The following is a 25,394-nucleotide window of genomic DNA, read 5'->3' as shown; positions in this document are numbered from 1 at the left end:
CCTGCCTTTCCCAAGGTTCCTCAGAACTGATGTGTCTCGGGGCACCTGGATGCCTCGGTCAGGTAGCCTGCGACTCTCGGTCTCGGGGTTGTGAGTTCGAGCCCCATGTTGGGTATAGAGATTGCTTAAACATAAAATCTTAAAAAAAAAAAAAAAGTAATTGGACATGGATTTCACAACAGGGACTCCGAGTCAGCCCGATGCTTTTGGACCATGGCCCCTTTCAAGAGTTTGAGCAAGAAAGCTTTCCAGGGGGGACCCCGACAGCCACCTGCAGGTCCCAGCTTCCAAGTCCCTCCTAGGCCTTAAATGAACTAGACCGCCTACGCCGAGGACTAGAGCTGTTATCAGCTCACCCAAACAGGGCTCTGATCTTGCTGTCAGGGACCATCTGCAGGGCCCCGTCCTGGGCGGCCAGGTCATTCTAGGACTTTGTCTGGACCCCCCCACCCCCCGCCCCCACTGCCACGGCTCTAGTCTTGTTATTTGTTACACACGTTTTTTGATGGGAAAGGGAGTTGGTGTAAACGCCTACAGTAGGCCAGCGGGTCCCAAATTTGGCTGCATGTTATCATAGCCTGGACGTCCAAGCCACAGCCTAGAGTAATGACGTGGGCATCTCGGGGGGCAGTGCCCAGACATCGGATTCACCTGCATCCTCAGATCCCAGCGTGCGGCCCCCCTCGAGAACAAGGGCTTCTCACACTCCAACAGGTACAGATGCCCTGGGGGTCTTGTCAGAATGCACATTCTGACTCGTCAGCTCAGGCTAGAGACTGGGAGTCTGCATTTCCAGTAAGCTCCCAGGGGACCCTGTCAGTCAGGGGGTCCCTTCCAGCCCAGCCCCCATTCAGACCTTCTTCCCTTCCTCCCAAGGATTGACTGTGGTTCTCCAGGGCTCAACAAGATGGCGTTCCTGCCGCCAGCCCACCAGCCAGGCCCACGGGGTCCTTCCACGCTCCTGCAGCACCTCTGTGAGCCAGGCTGTGCCGGGCTGGCTGCCCGGGGGCAGGGGGCAGACACACAGGCAAGGGGACAGAACCTTCGCTGCTGGGCTGCCAGGACAGTCTCACCATCTGGGGGCTCAGACGACAGAAATGCACCAACTCACAGTTCTGGAGGCAAGAACTCCAAACTCAGAGGTCACAGGGCTGGCTCCTGCTGAGGGCTGGGAGGAAAGGCTCTTCCCGGGCTTCTCCCCGTGGCGTACAGTGTCCGTGGCACGTGGATGGCCGTCTTCTCCCCATGTGTCTTCATGTCGTCTTGCCTCTGTGTGTGCGTGTGTGTCCCCAAATTTCCGTCTTTAAAAGAACACCAGTCACATTGGGTCAGGTTCCACCCTAACAGCCCCCTATCGGACTTCAGCACATGGATTTAGGGACACAATGAAACCCGTAAAAGGTGGTCATACGGGGAGTCAGCCCCAAGTCACTCCATCATTTGGGTTTTCACAAGGAGCCAGGAATCTGGATTTTTCCACGCTTGGCAGAGTCTTCCGTTTTAGAGATACGCCGGCCTGCCTGCCGTGCCTGACCTTGGGTGGCCCACCCTCCTGTCCCACAGCAGCAGCAGCAGGGTCCCCCACTCCCCGTGACGCCCCCAGGCTGGCTCCCAGCTTCAGACAGGACGCCCCCCCTTCACTTACCCTTGCCTTTCAAGCCGCCACGTCTGTGCTCCTGCTTTCCTTCTGTCTGGCCTGTCTACCCGGCAAACTCCAGGCCTTCAGGCTTCAGCTCAAGCATGGTCCCTCCTCTGAAGCCCCCCACCTGCCCCTGGCACAGTCCTTCCTTCCTGCTCCTGAATCTCGGGGAGCGCCCCTCTGTCACGGGGCCTGCTTCCCACGGTCAGGGTCGGCTTGCTTCTGTCTTCCCTCCCTCTTTATTCCGTGGCACCGTGAGATTTTGGTACTCCGTGGCACTGTGGGATTTTGGTGCTCCGTGGCACCGTGGGATTTTGGTGCTCCGTGGCACCGTGGGATTTGGGAGCCAGCCTCATTCCTCCGCTCTTAGGAGCCTCAGATTCTGCACTGAGACAATCATGGATTCAAATCCTGGCTTCTTGACCTCGAGCAAGTCACCTAACCTCTCATCCCCACTTTCCAAGTCTATAAAGCGGGTATAATAACAAACCCCAAGGAGCTGGTGTGAGAATTAGGTGCTTCATAAATATTCATGAATGAGAGCAGCAGCCACTGCAAGAGGAAGCCGGAGCTCCATGTGGGCTGCCCGACGGGCCAGGAGTGAGCTGAGGGCAGGTGCTCACGGGCGACGACCAGACAGCCCTTGGTGCTCCCATGTACAAATCCCGTTCACGTGTACAGCAGGCCCGGTGGTGCTTTCGTTTCGTCTGGGGGCAGAGAGATAGCCCTGGCCCGGGAGGCTGAGGTTCACGGTGCTCGTGACTCCCTCCGCAGTGCACGGCCCCTCGGCCCCTTGGTGGCGACCCGGGGCAGCTGGGCAGGGCTCGGGGCCCCACCCTGCTCCACTGCTTGGCCAGGGTTCAGGAACCCCCTCGGGCCACTAAGCCAGCTGAGGGGGGTAAGGGACCACCTCTGGGGCTGGCCCTCCTGGGCTCCCCCCAGGTCTGTGTCCGCGGGCTGAGTGACCCTGGACACGTTCTGCCCTGTGCTTTCGCTCCCTCCTCCAGGACCCAGTGCCACTCCCAGGACAGTGGTAAGGCACGAACGGAATACTCGCTCCCACGCCTGGTCCTTAGTAAAAGCTCAGGAAATGGACTTGCATTCATTCTACTGTGGGACTCCATGGTCCCCAGGACCCCTTCAGCCCTGGTGATGCCTACCCCCTGACTCCCAGTCCAGTGCTCCTTCCACTCCATTAACCTAGAAGAAACTCACCCAGCAGGGCACGTGGGCCCCACCCCCAGGCTTCCTGAGGCATCAGCTTTCCTTTGTCCTGTTCTGCTGACTCCCAGATTGTCCCAGCACAGGGGCCCCAGCCCCCACCACACAGAGCTGTCCTGAAGACCCCCACTGGGACCCTCTCCAGAGTCCCCAGCTTGTGGGGACTGAACTCTGACCCCCATTCTTCCAGCGTCAATTCGGCCTGCCTTAGGGCTTGGGGCGGGCCAGCCAGGGGCCCCTGGGAAGCTGAGGCTCTGGCCTGCCTCCAGGCAAAAGCAGCAAAGCTCAGCACAAATGCGGGGGACAGGGACCCTGTCAGTGGCCTGGGAGGAGCTGGGCAACATGGGGTCTGCAAAGGCAGGAACTGCCAGCCCGAGAACAAAGGGGTCTTGGAGAGAAGGCCCGGGCCCCAGCTCCTGCTTCTGAGAAATCTGCCTTGGGGAGGAAACACCAGGCAACTGCAGCCAGCTGATGACAGCCCACCAGGCCTGGACTGTGGGATCCCTGCATCCCAAGGTGCGGTGTCCGTGTCCACAGAGGGCCCTCGCAGATTTGCCCCACTGGAGCCCAGAGGCCCTTTCCCCCTGGCCCGCTGCGAAACCCTGTTCACCCTTCAGAGCCCTGCTAAGTGTAATGTCTCCTCTCGGGGAGGTTCAGCTGTCCTCCCCAGGGCTCCTGAAGTGCCTCCCTCCCCCCTTCACTGCACTTACTGCATGGTCCCAAACTTTATCTTCCCCACCAGCCATGCGTCCCAGGGCCGTGTCTGCTCACCTCTGAACTCCATGCCTGGCCCACAGTATCTCTCCAAGGACACCAGGCCAGCGACAGGGATCCTCTATCCCACAGTCTTTCTGCTCCAGAGATTTCGAAGATCAATGTTTCCAACCAAAACAGAAAGGGGATCCTGACGGTAAGCACATGCGTGTGAGCGTGCCGCAGCACACAGGGCACCTGGAGAATGTTCTGGAACCCACAGACGTGACACGGACACGTGCAGCTGTGATCTCCCAAGACGTCTCCTCTGTCTACCCGCCGTGCCACCTGAGCCTCCTTGGGCCAAGCGGTAAGGGCCTGGGGAGTGGTCCCCCTCCAGCCGCCCATGCAGGGCACGGCCAACCGCTGAGACCACGTGTCAGCGGAATTCCATTCGGCCCCCCAAGCCCCTGTCATTGGCTTCCCGTGCCCACCAGAGCTCCACTCTGAAGCCTGAGGTGCCCCCCAAATCCGAACATTGTGACCCAGGTGACCCCACAGCTTTGTCCCATGCCAGGCTGTCTCTCTACCCCCTGAGGCCCTACTCTGGCCAGCTGGCTCCCTCATCGTGCACGAAGCCTTCCAGGATGCTCTCTCCTGTTGTTGCCCTGAATCTCACAGTCTGCCCAGGTCCGTCTCTCCGTCCCCATGAACCTCAGAGCTGTCGTATCCAAGGTGGAGCTCAGCAGCCTTCCCTGAAAATGCCTACCACTGTCAGGGTGAGTGGCCACAGCCTCGGCCTCCGTGTGGCCTCTAGCTGGAACCCCAGCAGCATGGCTCCCCTTCTGTCCCGCAGCTGGCCCCGCGGCACCCGGCCAAAGCAGGCTCTGCAGGAGGCTGCACAGGGCCCGGACAGGCCGCACACCAATGTGCCTCAGCGTCCCTCCTCCTGCTCAGTGCCAGTGTCTTCACCTCTGCCTGCCTCCCTGCCGCCCTGGGATACGCGCTCTTAACCTCCGGGGTGCAGGCCTGGAGCCCCACCCCCGGTCCGGTCTGCCCCCACTGGCAGCTGTCCTCTGCGTCCCCCTGCATGGGCTCACCAGTCCATCCTACCTGCCCACCCGCATGCTGCGTGCTGGGGTCCCCGAACCGCAGGAGGGGAGTGCACCCCACGCCAGAGCTGGAGCGCCTGGGGCCCTGTGCAGCCCCACCCACCTCTCCTGTGCCCGGAGGGATTCTGCCAAGGCTCTGCCAAGGACCCCACCTTGTACCCCTCCTCAGCCTCCACGGAGGCCTGTCTCCTAGTGGCCAGGGAAAGGACCCGACTCAGGAGCCCCCAGCTTTGGTTCCCCAGGCCCCTGCCCCCGCCCGCTCAGGGCCCTGCATTCTGGGTTCCACCCTCTCCCCTTTGCCAGCTGGACCCATGTTCCACTTCTCCTGCATCTGCCTTCAGAGACAGTAAACCCCGAATCTCTTCCCCCCAAATGCCAACAGACAAACCCCCGGCTAGTCCTTTGGACGCCATGTCACCTCCTACCTTCCACTCTCTCCCCCCCCCACCGCCATGCTTTTTGAAAGAAGAGTCTACTTTCTCTGCTTCCTTTCTCACTCTTTCCATTCTGAACTCGACCCACTGTAGCCCGCTTCTAGACCCCACCACCGGGAAACAGCTCTGGCTGCAGTCCCCAAGACTGTCTTGCTTCTCTAGGGGACATTTGGTGGCCCTTGCCTCCAGGAGCCTCTTGGAGCAGTTGGGTCTGTTGGCCCGTCCCTCCTTTTGTGAAACATGGTGCCCCCGGCTGCTAGGAGGATGTCACGCTCTGGTTTCTCTCCCACTTCCTTTGGCTCTTCCCTGCTCTGTCTGATACGCCGCCATGGCCTTCTGCTCTTCCTGAGCTGTGTCCTGTCCCCGGCGATCTCCTGCACACTCATGTCTTCACCTGCCCCCTGCACACGGATGACGCCCATCTTGGCACAGACCTCTCTCCTGAACTCCAGGACCACACTGGCCCCCGGGTCCTGGACGCCCCAGACAACGCAGACCCAGCACATCCCAAACAGACCTCGCCTCCTGCCCCTGTGCTCCCCGTAGCAGCAAATGAGACAAAGTGCACAACCCAGACAGCGGGAGTCACCCCGGGCCCTCATCCCCACTTCCCCTCCCTGCAGGGGCAGCGGTCATGTGATAATGTTGGGCCACCTGGACGAACAAGGAGAATCACCTGGAAAGCACAACAAACACAGCTTCCTGGGCCCTACCCCTGACTTACTGAATCCAAAACTCCAGGGCTGGCACCTAGGAATCTGAATTTCTGGAAGTCTCCCCCATGTTGCTGTGATGCCTGGTGTTCAGCAACCCCAGTTCTTCCCACACTGCTTGCCTGTACTGGGCGTCAGCTTCCTCCTGGCTCCTCCTGCCTCCCCACTTCAGACTCTGTACTCCAGCCATGCGGAGCGACGCGTGGTCCCCCAAATACACGCACTGTTTCACAGTTCCTGTCTTTCCACACGTGGTTCTTTCTGATCACATCCCCCCACCCCCAATGGGCTCTCAGTGTCAACCCAGGCCAGGCCAACTGGCTGCCTCTCGGGCACGATCAGCCCACGCAGTGATCACGGACGTGGTAGGTTCCCCGCTGGTTAAACAGTGGTGGACAGGAGAATAAAACAGAAGAAAGGCGGATGGCGGGGGGTTCAGAGGATGACAGCGACTCCACCCACCTGTTTGGAGGCCCGGGCCACGAGCTAGATCTCTACCCAGCAGGGGCCTTGCCATGGATCCCGGGGCTAGGTCCACAGAAGCGCCGCGATGATGGTGTTCTTGCTGCCCTCTTCACTCTGGGTTCCCCCCCTGTAAGTAGCCAGGCCAGTGGCGGGAGCTTGCCCTCCCCTCCGTGTGCCCCCAGATGAGGTCTGGGGCTTCTAAGAAGTCCTGGCCACCTCCAAGCTTCATGAGTGGGCACAGTGGGCTTGCAAGGACCCCAGGACCGCCTCACACGCAGATATGGAACTGACCCCGCCCTCCCCATTCCTGGCCCCTGCTCCCATGCTTGGCATGTGAGGACAGTGCCCCGCTGCCTTCCTGTCAGGGCAGCCCCGCTGGAGGGTGGACCCCTTTCACCTGGCCCTCTTGCCTTGTTCCTCTGGTTCCCTCACCATGATTCCCCCCTTCCTCCTCTCCTTGCCCCCTCTGCCCACCCACTGCCTCTGCTGCAAGACCTGCCAGGCACACGGACACCTTATCCACAGCCCTCTGTTCCCACGGGCTGTCCCTATGGTCCTGACTCTCCACTCTGTTGACCTCCAGCCTCTTCCCAGCCCTGGTCTTAAGATGGCAGAAGCCTTACTGGGGAGCAGTGTTGGCTGAGGGGGGAGGCTTGCAGAGCTGGCTGGCATCCCTGTTTTGCCCCCTCACTGGAGAGATATCCGACCCTCTGTGAAGTGAGTTTGAGTCCGTAGCAGGCCTGTCCCCTGTCTCCCACACGGAATTTGTGGAACCCCCTGCAAAATGAAAATGCAAGACACGTTGTTGAAAAATGATTAAGAATTTCAAGATGGCAAGAGCAGAGCGTGGAACCAAGCACTAGGCCCCTCTGCGTGCGTGGGCCTGTGGGACGGCTCAGGTCTCACACTGATAAGGCCAGCCACGCCCACATCTCTTTCCAGCTGGACATGGTCTCTCCCCCTCTCTTATCCTCAGCTGCTTTCTAAGACAGCTCCTCAGGGCCCCAGGGCGGGAGCCCAGCCCCAGCCCCCTCCAGACGCCCAGAGCCCTGTTCAGCAGGCTGTCAGCATGGATTCCTGCAGCCCTGTGGGGGTCTTCCCCCCCACATGTCCTCATGTCCTGGGACCGCCAAGCACTCATTTCCTTCTCAAACCGATGCTCACTTACTGAGCCCCACCTGGCCGGGCTTGAGCAAGAGAGGACACGTTGACGAATACTCAGCCATTGCTCTGAGGAGCTCAGTTCATAGCAGGGTTAATATTTGAGCAAGAGCAAAACCAAACACGGATCTGCAGGGTCGGAGAAAAATAATCATACCTGATTAGGAAACTGAGTATCATGAAGGAGACGGCATAAAGATGGATTTTGATGAACGGGTGAGATTTTAGGAACCCGGACAGGAAAGGGGCATTCCAGGGAGAGAGCGCAGCATGGGCAGAGGCTGAAGGTGGGAAATGCATGGCTGGTTCTAGAATCCTGAGTTGTGCAGTTTGGCTAAGGCAGAGGGATGATGGCACAGTGGACAGGGACTGGAAGGTAAGCTTGGGGTCAGCTGTGGAGGCTCACAGGGCAGCGGTGAAGTGTGTGTATCCTCTTGCTGGAGACACCGAAGGGGGCTTTAAGCATGGTGCGCGCTTGGGAGCAATGGGAGAAAGAAGGAGACTGCCTTTGCAGAGTGCGGAGCCACACTTCTCCGCAGGACGGGCTGCTCCCACCCGGGGTTCCAGCCCTGGCACGCAGTCCTGAGGCTCTGAGGCCTCCGCGGGCCTGCTGCCCCGCGCACGCCGAGGGCCCACCATCCCACGAGCCCCTGGGTTCCGCAGCAGAGCCCAGGCGGGGGTCGTGGGGCTGGGGCTTTCCCGCCAGTCGCTCGCACTGGCCCTGAGCCAGCGTGTGTGTGTGGGGGGGGTGCGGAATAGGGTCCTGCACTGGGCTGGGGGTAAACCGGCTGCGCACGCCCAGAGGGCACGACCCGTAGTGGGGAGAGCGCGGCTGCCAACGCGGACGGCTCCACCACCCACTGTATTTTAACTTTCTATTACAGTTCTTCTCAAACATACGCCAAAGTAGAGAGAATGGTGCAGTGCTCCCCACGTCCCCACCGCCCCAGCGTCAGTGTCCGCCCTGCAGCCCACAGCGAGCCCGCCGCGCCGCCGCCGTCCGCGCCCGCCCGTCCGCCCGCAGCCTCGCCGCAGCCCGCCGCCTCGCCATGCCCAACTTCGCCGGCACCTGGAAGATGCGCAGCAGCGAGAATTTCGACGAGCTCCTCAAGGCGCTGGGTAAGCAGGAGGAGCGGCCCCGAGGTGCCCCGGGCGCGCAGGGGTGGGCTCCGGGACCAGCGCAGGCGGGAGGGAGTCCCCGGGGCGGGGGCGAGGGCGAGGGGAGCGATCCGAGGCCACCCGGGCAGGAGCGGCGAGCGGAGCCCGGGAGCTGCGCGCCCCGCGAACAAACGTTTGCTGGAGGCTTGGCGCCTTCCCCGACGGTTCGGCCTCGTCTCGTGCCCGATCAGCGCGAGGGGAGATTCTTGCCGGAGTCCAAGAAGGATGAGGGACTTTAAATTTGGAGACTCAGTGGGAGATGAAGCCCTGCCACGAATTCACCGTGCTGCGCAGGGAAAGCCGCCTACCCTCCCTGAGCCTCAGTTTCTCCTCTCGAAACTCGAGGCGAGGGTGGGGGGGGAGCGGGTCTGTTTTGAGGTCCCCACCTATAGGCAGAGGGTTTGGGCAGTGGCGGCGGGCGCTGCGGCCGAGCCCGTGGCGCAGCCCTCCTTCCCCGCGCAGGTGTGAACGCCATGCTGCGGAAAGTGGCGGTGGCGGCTGCGTCCAAGCCGCACGTGGAGATCCGCCAGGACGGGGATCAGTTCTACATCAAGACGTCCACCACGGTGCGCACCACCGAGATCAACTTCAAGGTCGGAGAAGGCTTCGAGGAAGAGACCGTGGACGGACGCAAGTGCAGGGTGAGGCCCCAGAGGCGGGCGGCGTTCCGGGGTCCCCTCCTCCCAGCCCCGATCGCCGCGGCCGGACGCGCCCCTGCCTCCCTTTGCAGCCGGTGGCGCGCTTTCCTTGCAAGGCCGTGCACTGGCGGTTTGCAGAGGGGATTCGCGCGAGCGGGTTTCCGCGGCCTCGGGAGAGGGTCCTCCCCAGCCCGCCCCCACCCTACCCCAAGCCGCCGCTTCCGCGTTCACAGCTGCGCGTGGAGCGGCGGGGGACCTGGGCGGCGGCGGCGTCCGCAGCAGGCGCGGGTGCGGGTGCGGGCGCGGGGCTGCGGGGGCTGGGCCGCCGCCACGTCTCCTGTCGCAGGTGGAGCGGCAGCGCTCGCTCCCCACTCCCCTTCCCCGCTCCTCGGGCCCCAGGGGACGCCCCGGATCCAGTTTCAGCAGTCTTGCGGGCCAGCACCCCTCCCTCCCGCCCTCAGCCTGGTTTCTTGAAGGTAAGGCGGAGTCCTTCCCAAAGCGAGGCCAGTTCTGGCCGGTAAATTGACTGAGGGCCCTCTTTGTCCCCAAGGGCAAGAGTTTTGTGTTTGTAGGCATATTGGCCCCGGGGACGGACCCGTGGACTGAAGTCAGCGGCTGTACATTCCTTTTTTCCAGGGGCAAAAAAATGCATTTGGTCGGAGAGAATGAAGGGTCCGTCAGTGTGTATTTTGAAGGCAGATGGAAAAATTGTCGCGGCTGCTCTCACTTTTTTAAAAGGCGACAAAATGTCTCCCTCCCTTTCCCTGGCGTTCAAAACAAAGAAATACTAATAACGCTCCAGAAAGCGAGGAATTGAGTCTCCCCTCTCCTGAGGGGTACCTGTCTGATCTGCAGAGTTGGGCGCCCTGGACACAGAGACCCGGCCGCAGGGGTTGACCCACATGGCAGTGTTCGGCCCACAGAATTGGCACGGCCAGAAAATGACGTCCAGGCTTGGAGTTGGCAGGCTCTGAGCCCCTTTTCACTGCACTGTTTGTAAAAAGAACAGAGTGTGTTGGTGTAGTAAGAGTGACCGGGCCATCCACAGGGCTCAGCTGGGGACATGCAGCAGTGGTCACTGCTAGAGACCGTGGCTCTGATAAAAAAAAACCAAAGATTCACGCAACAGCCTGGCAGATATCCGTTAGAAAGCAAGTATGTGCACACCCCGCATCGGCCCCCCAGCCCGAAGTCGAGCGCTGTGCTTTGTGCCACCCCCCACGTGCAGTAGCATGAAGACCATTGATCTCTTTTGTGTTTGAATGTTTTCGGAGGGGCGTAACCTGGAAGGTGGTGGTGTTTTTGTCCTCAGAGCCAGAGATACTTGCGTTTATCAGAGCAGTCTGTGCACATGGAAAGGAAGGGGTTATCCCAAAATCCATGCAGGGGAGAGGGCTCCTATCGCTGGCTACAGCGTGCTTGAAAATGTGGCATCTTAGCGGTTCTAGCGTTGTATGCTTCTGACAGGAAGCTTCTTGTCCTTAATATCCCAGTTGCTTGAAGGGATAGTCCATTTCGACACAAACGAATCACTGCGTGCTCTGAATTTTCTCCCTGGAGATGTGAAGCATGCCTAAAGCCCCGCTGGTTCGGAGAGAGCATGTGTGTGTGTGTGTGTGTGTGTGTGTGTGCATGTGTGTGGGGGATACGAGGTTTATTTATTCCCCATAAACCCGTGACCGGCCCTCCAAGTCTGTACTCCATAGTCTTCTGTGCCCTGCTGACAGGGACCATGTGTTGCTTCTCTGCACGGCAGGGACTGTCCGGTGCACCCTGTCGTCTCTGCTCCCGCTGCCAAGACTGTAATTACTGTCACTAATGGTTTTCCTGCCTGCAGAGTTTGGCCACGTGGGAGAATGAGAACAAGATCCATTGCACACAAACTCTCCTCGAGGGGGACGGCCCCAAAACCTACTGGACCCGTGAGCTGGCCAACGACGAGCTCATCTTGGTGAGGTCCTGGGCCCCTGAGTCCAGCCCACAGTCCCTGGAGGGTGCCGTCCTCCCTCACCCGGAGAGCGGGACCCTGTTGGCCCTGCATTAAAATTGGAGCAGATAGCTTGAGGGGACAGTGGAGGTCACAGGCAGTCATTGTTCCATGGTCGGGAGGAGCGTGCCTCAGGGGCAAAGCAGGGCTTTGACAGGCTGCAGCGTCCCCACTGTGTGTCCCTGTGGTGACTCCGTGGCTCGCTCTAGCTGGCCTCCCTTCCCGCTGGGCCAGAGTGCATGGGCTCTGGGAGGCCCCAGGGGTTTTCACTCTGCAGAGGGATTTTTTTCCCCTTCTCGTTGCCCATTTTGCTGCCAGGGAAAGAGTTCAGGAATTTTAGCATGTCAGCACTGAGAGCCTCAGAGAGCATTTTTACCCCTAGACTTACCAACTGCAGGGGCCTTCAGGAGCCAGACAAGGCCTGCAGTTGCAGGAAGGGTCTGCATGTCCCGTGTTGTGGGGCTGGGGCCTTGGAACAGGGAGGGGTCTCTGTGTCCTGCAGTGTGGTGCTGGGGCCTTAGAACAGGGAAGGGTGGGCTCTCCCTTCAAGGTGCTCAGATTAAAACATTTTCAACAATCCTGGCCACACAAACTTTACCTGGTGAGGCCAATTTAGAAACCCCCACGGTTTAATCACACACCACCCCGTCCTTTATTTTAGGTGCTGGGGGCAAAGGAAGTCTGGGAGGACAAGGAAGGCTTAGTCACTCTTCCTATGTATTTCGAATAGACTGGGCTTTCCTTGCCACAACCCTGCCTTCAGCAGACACACACATGTGCAGACACACACATGCACACGTGTGTGCGTGCACATGCAGACACACGCACACGTGCACACATGCAGATGCATGCACACGCACGTACACGCACCCTCACGCGCACACGCACACAGAGGCAAGGAAAGGGAAAAGCTCTATGGGTAACCCCGAAATGATATCCTTTGTTCTCCATGAGGCGTATTGTTACCATCCCCCCTCTAAGACCACCCGCCTGCCCCACCTTAGCGACGACGTCACCCTGCAGTGTTGGGAGGGAGGCCGCAGAGTGGGGCGTGGGCCCGCCACGCTGCGATCGGGCTGTGGAATGAGGGCTGCCACTAAAGTCTGATCCCCGGGTGGGTTGCTCTCAGCCCTGAAATTGCATGTTGATCCCGTGAGCAGACCCTGAAGGGAGTGGTCTCTGTTACCTAACTGAGGCTGCTTGATCTCTGTCTCTCCTCTTGCCCTTCCCCGCCCTGATTTCCAGTCCCGTCTGCTTCCGTAGAGAAGGGACTGGCTTCCTTTGCAACCTGGTGAATGCCGTTTCCCGGCAAGGAGTCCTTGATGGGGTTGGAGGAGCACTTTGAGGCTGAGACATGGATTTAGGAGAAAAAGGAACAAAAAGGTTCCCTGGTACCCGAGTCAGCAAAGCTCTCAGTTCTGAGCGTGGCTGAGGGTCGAGTGGGCTTGGTTTGCTCCGTGAGAAAGTGTGATTTTATTAACCTTGTAATCCCCGAGCAGCCAGAGCCCGTTCTGCGGCAAGGACTCCACGACTTCCAACCCGCCCCCACCCCCAGCTCCCCCCAGCTCCCCCGTGCATCCTTCCCTGGCTCATCCGACAGGACAGGCCTCAAAGGGAGCATTAATTCTTGGCATTGGAGACCTGATATGTGGGCTTTTGTTTCAAGGATTGTTATCGTTAATAAATCCAAAACGCAGGAGATGCTGTCTCCTTATAACAAGAGGCAAATTATCCTAGTTAAGTTGAAATAAGCTCCCCCAGTGCCAACAGTAAATTGTCCCCCGGGGGCTGTAAGTTGCCTTCTGTGGAAATGGAGGGTCCTCCCTCAAGCCACTCTGGAACATTCTAGAGTTTCTTTCAGGAACCTCTCAGCATGGCTGCCGGCTGAGAAGGACACTTCAGATGTGGTTGGAAATGTGATTTCTTGTCGGCCTGGGGGACCTGGGGGAGATGTCACGGTACGAGGGCAGTTACAGCAATGGAGAGTCCAACCCCACACGCTCCCTGTCGGCAGAGCTGAGAGGTCGGCACACCTAGAGGCGGATTTCGGTGGGAAGCCCTGCCCCCTGCCTCCTTCTCCGCAGAGAGGAGGTGCTCCGAGCACGCACACGTGAGCCGGTGTGACCAGGAGCCCCCACCTGGAAAAGAAGCTGGGGATGGGTGTTTGCTTCCGGAGGGTCACTCATGACTGGCGTTTCCCTGAGACACACGTTGGGATAATGTCCTAGCACGTGCTCCCCAAGAGCTTCCCACGGCCAGCTGACGGGCTGGGCGAGAAGCGGAAGGTCCAGGTCCATCCAGGCTCCCAGCCTCTCCGGGGCCTCGAGTGCCCTTGAGAATCTGAGAGCGAGGGACGCCGCTGCAGAGAAGTGGATCTGCACGCGTGCCCGCATCGGGACTGCAGACTGCAGGGTTCTCGACCTTCGGTTTTGTGTGTCCCCGTTCCGACTGCCCGGGGGAGCCCCGGAGAGCGGCCCGGGCATAAGGGCCGGTCTGGGAAGAGTGAAGGTGGTTTCCTTGTAGGCGAGCCCACCTCAGGGGCCACAAGAGAAGCCTCCGCGTGGGGAGTGGCTTGTGGCCACCGCACAGCACACACACAAACACACACAGACCCACCGCACAGCACACAGACAGACAGACAGACAGACAGACAAAGGGCCATAGTGTTTGAACCGGGAAGAGCCTTCGGCATCACACTGCTCCCTTCCAGCCCTGCCTGAAGCCCCCTCCCCTCCGCTCTGCTCCAGCCAGAGAGGAAGGGCCATGCCCCCTCCCCCGCTGTCTGCGGCACAGCTGGGACTGGAGGCCCGTGCTGTCCCTTTGCAGCTCAGACCCGTTTTCCAGCCTGCAGGTGACTTGGGGGCGGGCAGCCGCGCTCTGCAGCGCCGTCCAGCCTGGCTGGCCAGCGTACAACCCCTGGGCTCCAGCCGCCTAGGCCCTTTGCTCTCCTGAAGTCATTTGAAGAGACAGCACCACCTCCAAAATATCCAATGGGACATCTCCCCTTCAGTTTCATTCATGGGCTCCAGAAACAAAGGAAAGCTGCATATAATTCCGCACCCCAGTTGCCTCTCTGCCCGTGTGGAGCTTAAGGGAGAAAAAAACGAAAAGAAAAAAAAGACCTTAGCAGTTCGCGTGAGCACATGGCACAGGAAGTTGAATGTCTGTTACAAAGGGTTTTTAACAGGGCAGTAAGCGGCCTTATTAGCGATGTGCCTTAAACGTATTTGCACAAGCATCTGCTGATTGTGTCTCCTTCTCCACAGACGTTCGGCGCCGATGACGTGGTCTGCACGAGAATTTATGTTCGGGAGTGAAGGCGGCGGCTTGCCCCTACTTTGGGGGTGGGATGCATGTTCCCCTGAGAAATGGCGTAGGTCTGAGCTGCCAGTGGACCCCCCTTACCCCATATCGACGTTAGGTGACCCCCTTTCCCCGTGACGGTGTTGTAGGGTTCCCCCAAGGCCTCTGTACCCGAGTCCCTGGCGCTCCGTAGTTCGGCCTCTGCATGGTTTCGCCCGTCATTAAACTGGTGGCCACACCGCACGGCTGTTCTTTCTTTGAGCTGCGTCTTCAGTTGCGGCCTGGGGTCGTCATGTATCTGCCGTCTTGTCTTTCGCAGTGTGCTGGGCCGTGTGGTGCCTTCAGCCCGCTGCTGGGGCCCCGGGCGCGGAGCACGCAGCAGGGGAGGCAGGCCGGGCTCGCTCCAGCTGGATGGAGACTGCAGATCCAGGTGTCTGGACCTCACGGGATCAGTCTGTGTCGTGGTGGCTCCTGGCAGGAAAGGGGGGGGGCATGTTCAGAGGGTTGATTGAGGGGAGCCCAGAATAAAGGGACTATTTACACAAGCACTTACCGGGACAGGATGAAGGGAATCAGTGAAGGATGAGGTGGCCCTCAGCCTAGCAACAGAGGAACCATTGCTCCCCTACGCCTGCAGACAGAAGGGACAGAGGGGTCACCAGACCAGAAGAGCTCTAGCCTGGGAGGGAGGCCACCATGCAGGAGCTGCGGCAGGACATGGAGGAAGGTAGCCACTGTCCACACCATGGCCCCAGTGTACATGGGGGGTGGGGTGGGGGTGGGCATGGAGGTGGGGTTTGGTTTGGAACTGCGGGGTTAAGTATACTGACCTCCCAGCTTCGATCTCTGATCTCCCTGGGCTGCCCACTGTCCAAACCCAGGTGGAGCGTAGGGGGCAGTGAGTCACCCCCTTGGACGTAGCCAGGGGCAGAGTGGATCTGAACATGTAAGTGGACAATACTGCACAGCTGCCCGGTCTTACATTTTAACATCAGGAGATTTCACATGAAAATCTGGATTTCAGTTTCCTCAGGAGAAAAATTGGGAAAATCCCACAGGGTTAACAGCGGACAGCGCCCCCCCTTCTGAAGTGGACCCCACCGCCGTCCCTGCCCTCATTTACACTGTTTCCTGGCTTCGTGGGCACCTCTCCTTGCTCCCCTAGCACATGGGCTCTTGGCAAAGCCAGGCCGGGGTTAGCTGCCCAGCATGTATGGGCACGGGTGAGGCCAGGAGCAGGCGACCCTCCAAGAGCTCGCAGTCTCATGGGGCAGACATCTCAGGCCACTACCTGAGAGTAAATGAGGACACACGTACCTAGATCTTCACACCTCTGAAGGCCAGGGCCGCACTTTGCTCTTGAGGGCCCTCGGCCCCTCCCAAATACTCTGCTATACGTATCCATGGAACAGTGGGGAGGGGGTCTCTGCTGAATCTGGAATCCAGCCTGCTTGTTGGGCTCTATGGACTGCCTGTCGTCCTGCCCCCCGCGAAGCGTCAACAGCTGTTAACAACCCTGTTTCTCAGTCCCAAAGCCACGGGGCACTGACCTATCAGAGCGGCTGGGTTATGGGTCAGAGGAGAAGAAAGTCTGACACTAGGCTATACACACTGCCCAGGACCCCGAGTGACCTCTGCTGGTCTCCAGAACTTCTCCAAACCCTTCATGAAAACAGCCCCAGTGCCACCAGGACAGTGGGTACAGACACCGGGCCCTTCCCTCCATTTTGTTCTTTGCTAGAAACCGCTAAGTGCACACTCAATACCCTACCCTGCAGCTTCATACAGCAGAGAGCGAGTGCTGGATGCATTGCTTGATGGCTCCCTGGAGGAGGCGGTCGCAAGGGCCTGTAAGGATGGGGAGCACCTGAACTGGTTTGCAGTGGGGAGGGGGCAACGTGGAGGGCCAGCCTGCGTGCAGGTATGCTAGACCTGAGGCAAGTGAAGGGACCCGCTGGCCACCAAGAGAAGGTGTGAAGGGCAGGTCGTGGCACAGGGGCGAGCGCTGGCGCGCCCGGACTGCACCCACGGGTGCCGGGTGTCCTCACTGGATGGACTGAGCAGGGCCCCAGACATCTTGGCGGACACCCTTCCTGGCTCCTGCTGCTGCCGGGTCTTCTGCAGACCCTGCCCCCCACAGGGCAGGCGCAGGCTCCTGGTCGAAGGGAGGATGCGAGAGGACCTTGCCCTTTCCCGACTCCGGCAATTCACCCATCTCCATCACGTTCATTAGGACGGGTCAGATGGGGGCACACATGTTGTCTCTTTTTGGCGGGGGGAGAGCCAGGGGGAGAATCTCCCACGGACTCCACGCCCAGCGTAGAGCCAGAGACGGGGCTCGATCTCCCCACCCCGACATCATGACCCGAGTGTAAATCAAGGGTGGGAGAGGCACCGGGCGCCTCTCCTTCTCATCAGCCTGGAGACTTCCAGCTCTCGCCCTCATGTCAGACACAGGCCAGCGCGGTACATTGGGATGACAGCATGGGGTAACAGCATCACAGCTGGTTCACCGAGAACATCGGCTGTAGCTTGTTTCTCTTAAATCCTGGTCCATTGTCGTTTTCCAGAACGAGTCACGTTTCCCATTTGTCTGGAACACCGTGAAGGGACGCGAGGGCTCCCTGGAACCCAGTCTGGGGATGCTGGCTACAGTCTGCGGCGTGCACACATAATTTACGCACATAGTAGGAGATCACGGCCATCAGCGTGATCTTGCTAGAACACCGCCCGGCTGTCCGCGCGGTCTAGCTCAGGGAGGTCAAACTCTGCCCGGCATTCAAGGCCTCACAGGGCACAACAAGAGATGAGGGCCACCTCCTGGGCACACCTCCAGGCCGCAAGTGCCAGAAACCTAGACACGGCCAGCTCAGTGCGCTGCGACGCGGCCGAACCTCGAAGACAAGTATTTTACGCCAGACCCCATTCATATTGTAACATCCTTCTCGTCACCATGGCCGCCAGCACGGAGTAAACAGCAAGGACGTGACCGGAGTCCATGTGGGGCAACAAGCGTGCAAAGGCAGCCCGCACACCACCAACCTAAGCCCACCCACGCCTTTCAGAGACGTCAGCCCACGAGGAGTGCGCTCCAGGGATCGTCCCTTCTTGGTGCCTTTACCGAAACCTCCCGTTGGTGCTGGCAAAGTCCTCAATCCTGTCGAAAACATCCCTCACATCTAATGTCTAGGAAACACTGGGCCCTGAGATGAAGGAATGCAGTATGTCATTGGGTGAAAACTAGTCTTCATGAAGTCTCCAAAGAGTCCGTTCCGTGCAGCCCAGAGTGCAGCTGAAACCCCCTTTGACTGCACACTCTGAAATTGGACAGACCCCGTGCTTACCCCAAGCCATCAGAGCCCCTCTGTTTTTAAGCATCCCCAGTGTGGACAACTAACACCCAGGGAATGAGTCCCCCAGGTCAGTGTTGCAGATGCTTGTCAAGATCGGGGGTTTCCTCTCTACAGTGCTCCCCCCCCTTTTTTTAATGCATAGAATATTTCATGGGGCGCCTGGGTGGCACAGCAGTTAAATGTCTGCCTTCGGCTCAGGGCGTGATCCCGGCGTCCTGGGATCGAGCCCCACATCAGGCTCCTCCGCTGGGAGCCTGCTTCTTCCTCTCCCACTCCCCCTGCTTGTGTTCCCTCTCGCGGGCTGTCTCTCTCTGTCAAATTAATAAATAAAATCTTAAAAAAAAAAAAAGAAAATTTCAAGCATGCACCACAGTAGACAGAATAGTGTAATCGTTCCGCGTGCACCCACCACCCAGCTTCCACAACCTTTGATGCCAACCTTGTTTCATTACTTGGAAGCAAATCCTAGACATTTTATGATTTCACCTATAAATATTTCAGTGTATGTCTCTAAAGTTGTCAGTTACCTTAAAAATAACCACGATGATCATACCTTCAAGATTAAAAGTAATTCCTAATAACATCAAATATCCTGTCAATATTCAAATTTTCCTGATTGTCTCGTAACTTCCTTTGCCTGACTGTTCAAGTCAAGCTTGAAAATGACTATACTTTGTGATGGTTGATCTTTCTTTTAAGTCTCTTTTGGTCTGTAAGTTCCCCTCGACCTCATTTTATTTCTTAGGTGTATTTGTCGAAGAGACTGGTCGTTTGTCCTGTGAGGTTTCTCACCGTCTGGATTTTGCTGATTACATTTCCACAGTGCTGTTCGCTGTATTTCTTGTACATTGGTAGTTATGTCTACAAGTTCGGTCAGATCCAGGTTTGATTTTCCTGGCAAGCACACGGCAGAGGTGGTCTGCTGCATTTCCCTAGAGGACTCGTAACGTCTGGTTCCTCTCTTTCTGTGACGCTAGCAGCCGCTGGTGATCGCTGCCTCCAGCCGTGGTTTCACTCGAGGTTAAAACACAGGACATTCTCATTTTCTCGTGTCTTCATTAACGAGCTGGAATACTTCCAGAAGACGTTACCCCCCCCCACGTGGCCATCCTGAGCTGCAGCTGAAGTAGGAAAAGCGGAATGAGTGTTTGATTCTTCCCTGTACTTACTAGTTTTCAAAGTAATAAGTTGGTTCTCCTGGCATTCTTCAAAGGCAACCAAGGCATTTTGGGGTTTTTTTTAATCTTTTCCTGTTTAGAGTGTCACTGTGCATTTGTAGATTGAAACATATTTGCCTTTCACTTCATTGCCGTTGCTGTCCTTACGGGAGCCAAAGGGGGCCTATCTTTGGGCAGGGGGAGCCTCTCGGAATTCACTCTGAAGCCTTTTTTAGGACCCCAGTTGTTTTTGACAACTTCCTCGCAATTGGGTTGACAAGATGCCCCGAGTTCGGTCGGCACATTTCCTGCTTCAGCCCTGGAACCGGCCGTTTGTCCAAGGAGCACGACCCCGGGGCCAGGAGAGGGGTCTGCTTCTGATCCGAGGATAGAAGCCAGAGATTTAGGACCCAAGAGGCAGGCCACACACAAAAGAACTACTCTGGGCGCGCCTGGGTGGCTCAGGTCAGGATCCCAGGGTCCTGGGATCGAGTCCCACGCCAGGCTCCCAGTCTGCTTCTCCCTCTGCCTGCCGCTCCCCCTGCTTGTGCTGTCTCTCTATCTCTGTTGCTATCTCTGTCTCTCTTAAATAAAATCTTCAACGCGCGCACACACACACACACACACACACACACACACACACGAGCTACTCTGTCCTCTTCCCTTTGTCTTGCCCAAGACGACGCTAACAACATTCAGATGTTACCAGCACTGTGGGCGGCTGGTTCTCTTCCCCTTTACGCAGAAACCTGAGCAGTTTCGGTGGCAGGGGACGGGGTGGAGGCAGCGGGCTTGGAAACCTTTGTGGGCCGCTCAGCACCACGCCCGAGGGCAGCTGCTTCAAGAGGACGTGACTTGATGGACAGGGGTCACTTCCAATCAAGCTCTCTTTCCTCACGGGAGGCAGGCTTAGCGGTCCACTGCTTAGTAAGAATAGTGAGCACAGTTCCCGGGCAAAGAGCAAATTCTCACAAGGGTTCTGCAAACGTGACGTGTTCTATCTCTGACAGCTGGGGAATTTATCTTTCTGGGAAAGCTACCTACAGCACTTGGAGAAATTTACTTAATAAAGAAAAATAGATGACAGCCACAATTTTATAACTCTGCTGGTTCCACAAGAAAGGAAGACTCATCAATTACGGTGAATGAAGGGGAGGGCCTTGGGTGTCCTGAAGTGGGATTTGACCAGGTCCTCAGAGCGGTTGTGCTCCGGGGAAGTGGGATTTCGGGATGCCAGGATAAAGCAACATTCGCTTCAGAAACAGTGTGTAGGAAATATTTATGGAGTCATGAACTCTTGCCAAGAATGTAATGAAAAGTGAAAACTCTGAGAAAGTTCGAGAAAAAAATCCAGTTCTCAGAAACGCATGAAATAGTTAACATTGGATTTTCTTCTTTTCTTTTCTCTCCTATGAGGAATAGGTTCAGAAAAATATTAAGTCTTTTCACCACCTTTTAAAGAAATAAACATGTGGCATGATTCGATACCATGAGCACGTTGGGGAACAGAGCTGGAGACCCTGACTCTGCCCCTGACCTGCCCCGAGATCCTGACCTGTCTGCACCCCGCCCTGGGCCTCTCACTGCCCCTCTGCGCAAAGCAGGGGACAGAGGCTGGACTGGCTGCCGGCCTCGAGAAGGAGAGCCCACGGCGTCCACCCACGGTGGGGGATGGTCACGTCGACCAGGATAATCATGGAATTCTCTCCGGCCGTGTAACAGAATGAGGTAATCATACTGCACTGGTGTGGGAAGCGATGTGAAGTTTAACAAAAAACGAGTGACGATGATCTTGTTTCGTGGGAAAAAATAAAATCTATATGGTCTGCTCTTTCCAGGAAAAGCACAAAACCCCGGATGACACACAGCAAACTGTTAACAGCAGTTCCCTCTGAGGACTGGCCGCGTTGACTCATTATTTCTGTATTGTTGAAGTCATTTAGGGTGGGCATGTATTGCTTTCGAAATTTAAAACACATTTTCATTTAAAAAGTGAGAGAGTCTGCTCCCCTAGGTTTGGGCTGGAGCCCATGAGTCTGAATTTTGGCGAATTTTTTTGTTCCCCAAGTGATTTCCGACCGACCGCCTGAGCCAGTGGTCCCAGAGCTGTGCACGAGGCTCAGAGCGGTGAAGTCCGAGGGCATCACGGCGGGTGGATGGCAGAGCCAGTATCACACCCCCAGGCGGTCTCATTATTCCGGAGCCAGGGCATGTCCCGCAGCGTCAGCCATCAGGGACAAGCAATAGTCTCCTTACGAGGATCATCAAGGAATGCGTTTGTGGTTTAATGTATCAAATAGCTTCTCATGGAGAAGGAGGCGGGGAGAAGGCATGCCCGGAAGTGACCAGGGGCTCGCTGTGCTCCAGGTCCCGCCCAAAGCTCTGTTCACAGCCTAACTTTTAACCCTGCAGGAAGCCAGCCACGAAGGTACTGTTTTCACCCCCATTCTACAGTTGATCAAACTGCGGCTCAGAGAGATTAAATAACTTAGCCCCAAACAAATCAGAGTTCGTAGTGGGATGGAGCCCAGGTCTCCCACCTGAAGAGAAGCAGGCAAAGAGCAGGGAAGTGGGGAGAAGGGACAGAGAAGTGGGCGTGCTCCCCGAGTCTCCATGGGGCTTCTGTTTCTCAGGGCTGTCATCGCCCTGCATCGCCCTGCATCGCGGGGTCCTGGGGGCCTTCCCGCCCAGCCCAGCATGGCCGGGCCGCCAGCCAGCCTCCCGCCCTCCCTCCCAGAGTGCATTTCCTTTGCCTGCATTGATAGGTATCCAGTTTCACCAAAGGCCCCCAACCCCTGGATCTGGTTTTAATCAGGAGCTCCTGCGGAGCCCTGGAGCAATGGCCGGGCAGGCCTCCGTGAGGCGCTGATGGAGCCCAGCCACCTTCTCTTCCCCAGAGGTCTCCTGGAGAAGGGAGCTTGTTCCTAGCACTCTGGCCCTGGGTGGTGGCCCTCTGGATGCCCCATGCAAGGCCCCTTCCCTTGGGCAATGTCGCCAGAGGCTGGGTGAGGTGAGACGGAAGACACTCGGATCAGGCCAACAGCCTCTCCTTACCGAAGTGGAGGGCTCACATTCCTCTGTGACCGTCCCACTATCGTACAACTGCAGATCTCACCTGCCTCTTCTCCTCCCCGCCTGGAAGGGCGGTGTGGCCGCACCTGCTGTTCTCATGGAGCCTGTCTCAGGCCGGACGAGATAGGCAAGGAATCACAACTGAAAAACCGTGTGACCACGTCTAAGGCAGAGGCCATAATTCTGTGGGCACATGAGGAGCTTATGATTTATCCCAGCCAGTTCTTGGAGGAGCAGGCATTTGAACTAGGATACGAAGGGTGAGGAGGGGCTCTCCAGGCAGTACTGAAGCATCGGGAAAAGGAAAGTGTGGTTGACTTTGCAAATGCCAGCAGTACTCCACATGGCCACCTCTGTATGGATTAGATAAAGGGACCCCCTTCAGGGCAGACACAGAAGGTATCCCATCCCGTTTGTGCAGTGCACAAACTGTGCAACTGTACTAGTGGCCCTGGGGCCATGGCAGCTAAATTTTGTCTGCCTTTCTCATTTTCCTCTCCCCTTCTGGTTATGGAATCCCCCCACCCTTTTTTAATGAACTGATTCTACGTGGTTACAGTGAGGCGAACTCCTAACCCCAACATGGGGTCAGGATTTGATTCAGTCGTAGCCAGTCAGAATACCCTGTCTTCATGGCTGCAGCGATTGGTTCTGGGAAGGGCATGTGATTCATGCTAGGCCAGTCAGACCCCTCTTTGGGACTACAGTCCCTGAGTCCAGGGAAGAGATGCCCTCTTCTGGCTGCATTTGCTGGGTCTGAGTGCTAGTTACGACTCGAGCTTTTGAGCCATGGGTGTTACTTTTGGACAGAGCTTGAGAATGAAGCCAACATGGAAAAATACACAGCTGAGAAATCAAGAGAAAGAGAATTCTGGTATTGTTTGATATTCTTTAAACTCGCTCCTGGAACATTCCAGTTACAAGAACCCGTAATTTCCCTTTTTGTTTAATCTAGTTTGAGTTTTTATGCCTACAATCAAAAGAACTAACCATTAGGGAAAGAATTGCTGGGATTCACGCCAGTGGACGCAGAGCCTTCCATACTTTGAAAAACCAAACCAAGAGAGCTCTGGCTGGGCCTCGATGGTTTTTAAATCAAGAGCTGGGGATGAGGGGCGCCTGGGTGGCACAGCGGTTAAGCGTCTGCCTTCGGCTCAGGGCGTGATCCCAGCGTTATGGGATCGAGCCCCACATCAGGCTCCTCCGCTATGAGCCTGCTTCTTCCTCTCCCACTCCCCCTGCTTGTGTTCCCTCTCTCGCTGGCTGTCTCTATCTCTGTCAAATAAATAAATAAAATCTTAAAAAAAAAAAAAAAAAGAGCTGGGGATGAGAACGGGGGCACAGGGACCGATGGACTCCACTCGAAGCCTTTCCCAGGTGGCATGTCCCCGTGTGCCCAGTGCCGCCCGGGAGCCACGTGGGGCCAGGCAGCTGGGGCGTGGGGGCCGAGCCTCCGCGGAGGGGCTGGCGTCTGAGCTCGGGCGGCAGCAGCGGGAGGGCCCGCAGGGGACGGCTGCCTAGTGAGTTGGCAGGAAGAATGTGTTCGGTGAGCTCCTAGGGAATCTGACGGGACTCATTTCACGTCATGCAACCCACTCTCACGTCCCCGGGCCTTTGTCTGTGCTGATCCCTCAGCCTGGGACGCCCTCCCCACTTTGTCCAACTGGCAAACTTCTAGTCTGCCTTTGAAATTCGGCTCAAGGCCTGCCCCTTTGGTAAAGCTTCTGGGGACGGTTGTAACACACGGCAGCAGGCTTCCCGCCTCTCCTCCCGGCGAAAGGGTACCTCTGTCCCCACGACTTGCATCTGGTTGGTCTTACGACTCTGACTCTGACCAGTGTGTCTTCTGAGGCTTGGTCATAAAAAGCCATGCGGCATCCATCTCGGTCACTTGGGGCACTCATTCTCGAGGCCCTGAGACGTCGTGTAGGATGTCCGAGACCACGACACTGGAGGCCCCCGGAGCCCCTCAGGTTGGCAGCTGAGCCCACTCCTCAGCCAGCCCGGTGCAGACAGCCAGCAGGTCCCCAGGCGTCACAGAGCAGGAGGGATGCAGCCCCACAGTGCCCGGTCCAGGCTGCTGACCCCCAGCTCTGGAACAAGAGCGAACTGGAACCCGTCCTTGACTCTTCCTGCAAACGTCCGTGCCTCTTCCTCTGGTTTTCTGTTTTCCCCAGAGTTCCTTGTGCATCCCTGAGGCAGAGCCCTGGCCACGTGGGCTGTAATTATCGGCTAGATGAGGAGGTCCTGGGGAGAGAGGGGCCTGGGGGGTACGTGTCTCCATCTCCATATTTCCATGCCCGGGAACAGCACGCACGAGGCATTCGCAGAGGGAGAGGGAGAGACAATGGCCAGGGAAGCCCTCTGCAGGCCCAGCTGTCACAGTAGCCAGGTGACCACTGAAGTCCCTATGAGCACAGGTGACCCTCTAGGCTGGAGGTCACGGTGAGGTCCACGGCAAGGGTGATGGAAAATGAAGCCACGGAGGTAAATGCCAGCGTCAGGCTCCTTCGGTCTGCAGCAGCCACGGGCAGCATCAGCCCCACGGGCTGGAGAGGGGCTGAGCCCCAGTGTGGGCGGAGTGGCCTCTGCCGTATGGTGAGGACAGATGTGGCCAGGAGCCCAGCCTGGGACACTTCCTGGGTGTCTCCCCTTAGAAATGGAGGCACGATGAGCACCATTCAGCCGTGGATCTGGTTGCTGAGATCCTGGGGGCTGTTACTGGGTGACGGAGCAGAGCCCGGGCTAAAAACGAAGCCGACAGCCCTGGCTTGGGGGAGCCTGTCAGTGTCCCCTCTCGGAAAGCCCACTCAGAATTTAGCGGGGAAAGCAGTCCCTAAGCGTGAACAGCAGGGACGGTTGTCCCAACGGCACAGCTGCCCTGAGTCAGGCGGGGGGCGGGCTGGGCACATCTGCCCCAGGATCTCAGGAGAGAGGGGCCGCCTGGGCTTTCCCGCAGAGCCGGGCACTCTCGTTCGGGCCTCAAGTAGCCTGTGGGGCCTCAGCAGGACGAGGAAGAGGGGGTCACACTGGAGGCCCCCACCTGCCAGGGGCTTTATGACTGTTGACACACTGATTAGGTGGCTACGAGCACCCGGCCTCGGAGCCCACGAAGCCCAGGTGTAGACGGTTTCAGCAAGGGGTGCGGCAGTCGGATGTGGGGTCCGCTAAGGGGCAGACACCCCTGGGCCAAGGCCCCTGTGACCCCTCGGTGGCCCCACGGCTCCCGTGCACACAGCCAGAGACCTGGTTGACCCCGTTTCTGCAGGTCAGGGGGCCGCAGGCCCT

The 25,394-nt window shown here is 57.9% G+C and overlaps 1 protein-coding gene across 1 annotated transcript; it reads left to right on the top strand.

The window, feature by feature from the left end:
• Positions 1-8,394: 8,394 nt before the first annotated feature.
• Positions 8,395-14,762, top strand: CRABP1 (cellular retinoic acid binding protein 1). The gene is made up of 4 exons (XM_034668854.1): positions 8,395-8,557; positions 9,059-9,237; positions 11,072-11,185; positions 14,488-14,762. Exons 1-4 carry the CDS (start codon positions 8,488-8,490, stop codon positions 14,536-14,538), a joined length of 414 nt encoding a protein of 137 aa, XP_034524745.1. The 5' UTR covers positions 8,395-8,487; the 3' UTR covers positions 14,539-14,762.
• The last annotated feature ends 10,632 nt before the right edge of the window (positions 14,763-25,394 follow it).

The sequence above is a fragment of the Ailuropoda melanoleuca genome, chromosome 9, assembly GCF_002007445.2.
Source record: "Ailuropoda melanoleuca isolate Jingjing chromosome 9, ASM200744v2, whole genome shotgun sequence".
Classification (NCBI taxonomy): domain Eukaryota; kingdom Metazoa; phylum Chordata; class Mammalia; order Carnivora; family Ursidae; genus Ailuropoda; species Ailuropoda melanoleuca.
This window is presented reverse-complemented; position numbering and strand designations above follow the sequence as displayed.